At 45.1% G+C, this 7,884-nt stretch overlaps 1 protein-coding gene across 1 annotated transcript in view; it reads right to left on the bottom strand.

The window, feature by feature from the left end:
• Window positions 1-6,963, bottom strand: part of GCFC2 (GC-rich sequence DNA-binding factor 2) — a 57,056-nt gene extending 50,093 nt beyond the window's left edge. The window contains exon 1 of the mRNA XM_029911882.1: window positions 6,726-6,963. Coding sequence (XP_029767742.1) covers window positions 6,726-6,963 — 238 coding nt within the window. The remainder of the gene's footprint in view (window positions 1-6,725) is intronic.
• Window positions 6,964-7,884: the final 921 nt, after the last annotated feature.

The raw sequence follows: 7,884 nt of genomic DNA, 5'->3' as shown, positions 1-7,884 counted from the left end.
CTTTTTACAGATTCAGACTAACACGGCTACCCCTCTGATACTATTTCTAAAGCAGTCTGTCCAGTGTCCGGCAGTGTTTTGTTGTCCCAGCCTAAGCTGTTTTCATTTTGCATCATTATATCCACGTGGTGGTGGTGTTTTTTAAATAAGCACTGCATTCTATGCAGATATCCACAGGTTCAATGTTTCACCACTAAGCTATAAGCATTCTGCTATTATTCTAACAGTGCACTGTGTTAGGGCTACCAGATATTTGGGTTTTCCAGGATATTGCCTCTTTGAGCCCCTGTCCAAGGGGATTTTTCAAATAACAGGCAATATCTGGGGTTTTTGTAGAGCACAGGCTGAAGCTCAGAAAGAGCCCCAATTGATCTGCTTCCTAATTGGTCTCACCCCTGCATTGGCAGCTGATTGGTCCATTCCCCTGCAGCCACAGCTGCCAGATCCTGCCCAGCTGGCTCCCAGCCCTGGGAAGGGGCCCTGCAGAGACTGATGGTTGTTGCTGTGCCCAGGGCTTGTGCCAGCCACCCTGCCACCATGACAGGGCGTGACACTGCCCCCCACCTCTAGTGAGTACCCCTGCTGCAGGTACCCCTTTAGCTTCCCCAACTGTACCCTAACCCCGCCCTCCAGAATCCTCTTTTTGGGAACCTGAAATATGGCAACCCTACAGTGTAGGATCTCTACTGGAACTCTGAATCTAGGGGTGAAAATAATAAATTCCTATGATTCCTCTCCTTTCATCCCATCATGCATCTGGCTTTTGTAAGACAGCTCCATTGTCAAACAGCTGCAGTCAGGCAGCATGGAAGAAATACATGACTTGAAATGCATGGCATTCTGGTGACTGCTGTTAAGAGGGGACTGGACCATTTCCTCTCCCCAGAAGGCAAGAAGGCCCAGGACCTCAGCATGGGACCATGCAGAAACACAGGGCATGGTTGCTGTATGATCTGTATGTCTGGGAGCTGGAATTATAATGCAAGCACCTGTCTGGGAGCTAGATTTAAATGGAGTGATGACATCCCATCAAGATGACTGATCCCGGAGGAGTAGAGAGCACATATGTGAGACAGCCTGACCCAGGTATGCAGCAAAGCCTCCCCCACCAGCTTTCAATGGTTAAAAGAGGAGCTGCCCCTCAAACTGATTGGACAGCGGCCTACTGCGCTTCCTCCCACCCCCTTCCCGGTCACCAGGGGGTAGGGTCCCTTCCAGTAGGCAAAGCCAGCAGGGAGCCTGATTGTTTTTTTCACACTCCACCTCCACATAGCTCTTTGCAATGCAAGGGCTGCTAGAAGTGGAATAGTTTATTTGAAATGGGGATGCATCCTCACCTACCTTATTGCGTGCTAACTCATTCCAAAATTTATGAAACTTGCTTTCAAAATGGATTTTGTAATGCAGATTGGGAACCAGATAATTCAAAATAAAAAATTGTTTATGAATGCAAGACATTTTATCCCAAAACAACTAAAGTTAAACTGAAATAACTTTCAAGTGAGACAAGATCTAAAATTACACAGGCAGTCTTAATTCTGGCATTTCCAAGCTTTTGGCTGCTTGACTTTGAAACCTTCACATTCTTTTAACAGTTGCTTTTTTTTGTACTTCTATAGTAATGTTGTAACATCCAGAAGTGATCTGTTTGCCCTGTCAATCAGATCCTTATTTTGTCACTTCTGATCATCGTATGTATGTTATGCCTTCGTACACTGCTTTGTCTTACAGCTTTTATCTTGTGTCCTCTATGCTATTGCCACATTTTTCCAGAAATGTGAAAACCCCCATTAACTTTCCCTTTTGCAGCATCCCATAAAGTGTTCTGAAAGGGTTTATTTCAAAGGTGGTTCTTATCTCACCCTTTATTGATTCAATAATTAATTAGTGCTTTCAGAGAGAATTATTAAGACAACAATCTTGATAAGAGGTTCTATAAAGTCTTCTCAGTAACAGTACTCACACTTCTGCAGAGTTCAGTTATTAAATATGTAGCCACATCCATCACCAACTTTCAGCTTAGTTTAAATAAAAAAGTAGCATGCCCTAAAATATACCATGGTTTTGTTCAAGTGTAGGGGAAAGAATCTGGTAAGGAAGTTTATTACAGGGCCCTGGTGGGAGTTGCTGAAAGAAGGGAGGGGAAACTTGTGTTGGGTTTGAAATAGGAGTTGGGAGTGGGAATACAGTGAATGAGAAATTATAAACAAAAGTAAGCATAGAAACTTCTAGCATATTATCTTTAACCTCTGACATAATTCTATTAAATATCAATCTAAACTATAGCTGTGCAGAACAGCTACCATCTCCTATCACATAGCCTAGAACAGTGGTTCTCAATCAGGGATACATGTACCCCTGGAGTTACACGGAGGTCTTCGAGGGAGTACATCAACTCATCTAGATATTTGCCTAGTTTTATAACAGGCTACATGAAAAGCACTAGTGAAGTCAGTACAAACTAAAATTTCATACAGACAGTGACTTGTTTAGACTGCTCTATATGCTCTAAACTGAAATGTATGTACAATATTTATATTCCAGTTAGTTTATTTTATTAATTATATGGTAAACATATAATTTTGACAGTAATAGTATGCAATTTGTCAGTAATGGTGTGCTGTGACACTTCTGTATTTTTATGTTTGATTTTGTAAGCAAGTAGTTTTTAAGTGAGGTGAAACTTGAGTTACGCAAGACAAATCACACTTTTGAAAGGGGTACAGTAATCTGGAAAGGTTGAGAGCGACTGGCTTAGAATGTATGGGGGGAAATGCACCTAAAGTAGTGCAGTACAAGAATGGGTAAGGCCCCTATGGTAGATTCATGGGAGGATGGATAGACAACATTCTCTAGTTACATGAAAACTAACATTAAAACATGTTAAATTGGAGAAACAAATGCATTTGGGAAAAAAATCAGCTGTGGGTTATTAAAGTACTAGTCATGAATCATAGCATCAGGGTAACAAGTTGCAATAAATTATCTTGCTTAAGTCTTGTAACATTTTTATTGCCACTACATTCTTGTTTTTCTAATGCTACAACAATCAAATTCATTGCATTAATGAGTGCTTGCATTTTTCTGCGTGTCTGTACTGCAGCCAGGTTTCTCAAGTAGTGCATATGTGTTCAGCAGTTAGCAATATTTTCTTTGCCAAAATTCAGTCTGTATGAGTCAGTGCTGCTGTCAAATCACATTCTGTCCATTTAATCTGGAAATCTACTTTACAGATGGTTACAGAGATGTTCTATGAATATCAGAATAGGAATAATTTCTAAATGGGTGGCCAAAGAGTCTTTACTGCTCTAATAGTATGAGTAAGGCAACCTTCCTCCCTGAGAATCTCTTTGTCTTGGCAAGAGAACAGGATTGGGGCATTTTTTTTCCATATAGATTTACTCTTTTTAAAATAGTAGGGATCCTACAAGGTTACACACCAGCCAGCCCCATTCACTATCTAATGAAATGTGACAGTGTCTGGTTCAGAACCCAAAACTCTGCTTTTTGAAGGGCATATGTTGGAGGCAGCAGACACCTTTTTGAGATGTTGCCACACAATGTCAATATCAGAAACACACCAACCTCATTGCTTTGGGTATGGGACATACATATTCATTTGTCCCTGTGCCTATAGCATAGCAGATTCCCAGGATTAGGTACCAAAAGATGCTTCAGAAATAGAAAGGCCAGACTACTGAAAATATCAAACATTTGTGAAGGAGGAAAACATTGGGGTGTAATTGCACGTGGGACTATGAGGTAAATAGGGACTAGCAGAAGTATTAAAGGATAGAGACAGTTGGTAACTATGTATGAAATGTTGGGAGACAATTTTTAAGGGTTTGTGTGAATAATTTTCAGGCTAACTGTCACAAAAGAGCCGGTGCCATCCCTCATCCAGGTGTATTCGAAACAACAGCTGGGGCAACTGCCAAGGGGAACTTCCAGTCTAAAAAGGTACCTCCCATTGCCCATCATAAGTAAACAGAAGGTGGCAACCAGATTAAATTAGTTTGTGTGTAAACACGCTGCAACTGTTTTGATTTTGCAAAAACAGTAGCAAATTGTATGTAACATGTCTCATCCACTAGACAGCAGTTCATTAACTGCACACAAAATATATTACCCGACCCATTTTGTCTCTCAAGCTGTGGGTCACTTTGGTGAGGAAGCCTTTCTCTCATGCAGCAGAAATCTTTATCAAAATCTTTTATATTGTTTATTGCTGAACCATTAAATGTTGTTTTGAGCATGTTCTTGAATGGATTTGTCTTTCAGCAAGCCTAGGCATCGTTACCTGGGCATAGGCAATGTATGGCTTGGTCTGTAAGAGCAGAACATCAGTGACTTCTGCCGTGTTTTCCAGACAAGCAGCGACATAGCAGAAGAAGTGAGCTACTCTACTCAATATATTTGAGGCAGGGGTAGGGAGAAAATCTGATCCTGCTGCTCCCAGTTCAGAGGTTGGCCAACTACTCTATCTATGGCCTGTTCTGCTAATATTGGAGATCTTCACCTGTTAGCTTTCAAATCACCATGTTCAGCGGCTGTTCTAGGCACAGGCAAGCTAGGCAGCTCCCTTGGGTGGCACAGCCATGACAAAAAGGTGTGATCTACCTCACACTAGTCAGCCACAGTGCAGACTGTCTGTGTACATCTTGATGCACATTAACAGTTCCTTAATATGCTTTGATCTCGCCCCCTTTGAAAGGGACAAGATCAAAGTGCATTAACAAACTGTTCATGCATGTCAGCAGGGTGCACATGGTATGCACCCTGTACGTATTAACACATGCACTGAGACCTCAGCAAGGGCCATAAGCCGGAGAGCCAAGTGTGGTTCAGTGAGGGCAGGCCAGGGGAGCCCATGGCCCAGCCTGGACCCCAGCAGACTCTCCCCAAACAAGCCTGAGTACAAGGGCCCTCAGGGTGGGTTGTGATCAGGTATGTGGCATATTTACACTTCAATCAAGAAGCTGCTGCATTGCTCATTTTTCTGGCTCTATTCATTACATTCTCACAAACTCATCTGTTTTCTCTCTTCTTCAAAAGGCCACTTGGTAGATCTGGGTGTTCTGTCTCTTCCCAACTAATCAAATCTCATAGTCTGCTGGGTGGGGAAGGAAGATTATCTCAAAGGGCCCCTGCCATTTAGTGAACATTTTGCACTTGGAGCTAGGTAGTAATAACAAGACACGCCCCCCTGACTGGTAAACCCCAGCCTCACATTCCTATTATCATATTGATACCAGAGGAATTCCCTGGATTCCATTTTGTGTCCCTAGCTTCCATTTTGAATAGGCAAAAATCACTCCCCCATCAGAAGCTGCAGGTCACAGGATACTTTACTGCTGAAAGTAGGAAAAAAGGTTGAAAGTTCAGCTGGGAAAAAAACCCTAAAAATTGGCAGAAAGCCAAACAGGTGCAGCATAACTCTGTGTTAAACAACTAGCGATAAGGATGCACAGTAAGATCTGATAGTTTACAGGATAGTATAAAAGGCAGACAGTTAGAACAGAGGAGCAGAGAAAGATGGAGAGCGGACAAGAAGCGGAGAGAGAGGGAATGAGAATGGAGCTGGAGAATGGAGCCAAGCAGATAGCTGACTGAAGCTGACGGCAGCACCAGCAATAAGACAGCACAGTGAAAAGGACAAAGTATAGCCTGCTATAATTATAGTATAAGTGTGGCATAGTATAGTGTAGGATTAGTGTTAGTATGTGTATGCCTGGGTTAATAAAGATGCATAAGATTTTGTTATTAATGTAATTTACCTATGTAAAATTTAAAGTACATTTAAGAACTGCTGTCAGTGATCTGTTGCAGACTGGCCATCTGTAACAGCGCAATCACTTAGAATCAGTTGAACTGTACACAATTGCCGTCTGAATGCTCTTTAACTTGCAATAAGGGATAAAAGGTATTTGATTTTTATTTCTAGATTATTACTGTATTAGGGATTATTAGTTACATTAATAAAAAGATAATTTGTTTTGGAAGAATACTGCCTGTGTCAATCACTTATTGGAAGGCTGTATCCGTGTCCTTCAAGTGTTTCCTTAACTACCCTGGAGATCCATACCTTAGGAGACACAGATTAAAGGGGAGATAGGTAGGCTATTCTAGGGGCACCCCAAAGCCTGTTTTTCAGGCTACAGCATAGTCAAAATCCATACTGGAGCAGGAGCTGTGGCCCTTCTACCCACAGGTGAAGCTAGATCAGGCTTCTTGATAATCCTACAGGTTGTACCTGTTCCCACCTAGTCAGTAGTGGTTTACAACAGGGGAACAACTTCTGCAGCTCCTGTCAGCCCCCTTATCTCACAGGCCTCTTCATTCCCCACCCAACTGCACTCCTTTGGGACTGTCGCCCCAAAGATGGTATGATCTTAGGTAGGGGACTGCCCCAGCTCATAGAATGGCCTTCCTGTGGCCCTCACAAGTCCCCAGGTTTTCCCTTCTTCTGCGAGTCCAACACGCTGCCCGGGGAAACCAGCAGACCCACTTGGAACCATTGTTCTCCTGGTTCCGGTCAGGAGGGTGTCCCACAGTCTAGTTCAGCCTCCAAAAAGTTCTCAACCAAATATACCGTGGTCTTCAGGTTGGCTGCCTGATCCTGGTAAACCCACTCCTGAGGTCCTCATGGCAAGACTCAGCAGAACTGTTCAGAAAACACCAGCTCAACAATTTCACCAGAGGATTGGGATACTTGCCTTAGCTACTGGGAGCAAAAGTCCCAGAGGTCTTGCGCCACCAGAAGCCTTGCGTCAGCACCCAGTTGTGAAAATTGAGAATAAATGTTTTGGCCCGGAACTGTCCACAGTAACCTGCCTCCGTGAGGCCCAGACAATCCAAACTAGCAACTTTAAATCTTCCATAATCTCCAGCAGAGGTGAAGCCTAATACCCTATATGCTGCCTGAGCCTTCTCGATCCGACGAGGGCCAGCCAGAGGGCCCATTGCTCCCAGGGCCAATGATGGGCCAGGGCCAGGCACTCAAATGCCTCCAGGTATGCCTCTGGATCTTCTTCCAGACCCATCCTGGTCAGGGCCCCTCCCCTACCCAGGGTCACCGGGGATGCCACACACACCTCTGCTCCTTGGGCTCCAGGGCATTCCCGGTTCATTAAGTGGAGGAACACCTGCTGCTCTTGCTCCATAAATTGCTGGACCTGGATTTTCTGCTGCTGCTGCTCCACAAGCTATTTCAAAAGATGCCTTGTCCAGGGGTGGCGAGCTATATGGGCCCGTGGTGCCTGTGCTCCAGCAAATTCAGGGCCCGGAGGCCTGACTCCACCAATGTTCGGGGCCGGGTTTCTTCCCCACCCCTGCCTGCCACCCGCGTGCCTCTCCCGGAGTGTCCCCCGGCCCCGCCTGCCGCCCCCGCGTGCCTTCCTCGGAGTGTCCCTGCCTGTGCCCTGGGCAGTGGGTGGCTGCCCTGCTGCTCTGCGCTGCAATCCCTCGCCAGCCCCTGCCAGCTACAAAAGGGAGCAGCGCCGGCGGCTGGTTGAGGCACCGGCGGAGGGAGGAGGCACACACATGATGGCAGCCCGGCACCCACCACAAGGGAAGCGAGGAGTCTTTCCGGACGTGAGAGGGGCCCAGCCCCTAGGAGCACATGCAGTGAGGGTGCCGGGTGAGTGTGCTGCTGGGGGGGAGAAGGGGGCCCCACCCCTAGAGCTCGCTGCTGCCGGGGGGGAGAGGGTTGGGGGGACTGTGGAGTCCTCCACACTGGCCCCAGCCCTGGGGCAGCCTGCCTGCACCCCAAACTCCTCATACAGATACATAGCCAATATTCATAACTTCAGATATAAAGATGATACATGCATATAAACAGGATAATCATAGTTAGCAATTCATTACTTTTCTACTGATACCTTA

The sequence above is a fragment of the Terrapene carolina genome, unplaced genomic scaffold (genome assembly GCF_002925995.2).
Source record: "Terrapene carolina triunguis isolate 2854851 unplaced genomic scaffold, T_m_triunguis-2.0 Scaffold42, whole genome shotgun sequence".
Classification (NCBI taxonomy): Eukaryota; Metazoa; Chordata; order Testudines; family Emydidae; genus Terrapene; species Terrapene triunguis.
The sequence above is the reverse complement of the archived record's forward strand: the minus strand, read 5'-3'. Positions and strand labels throughout refer to the sequence as shown.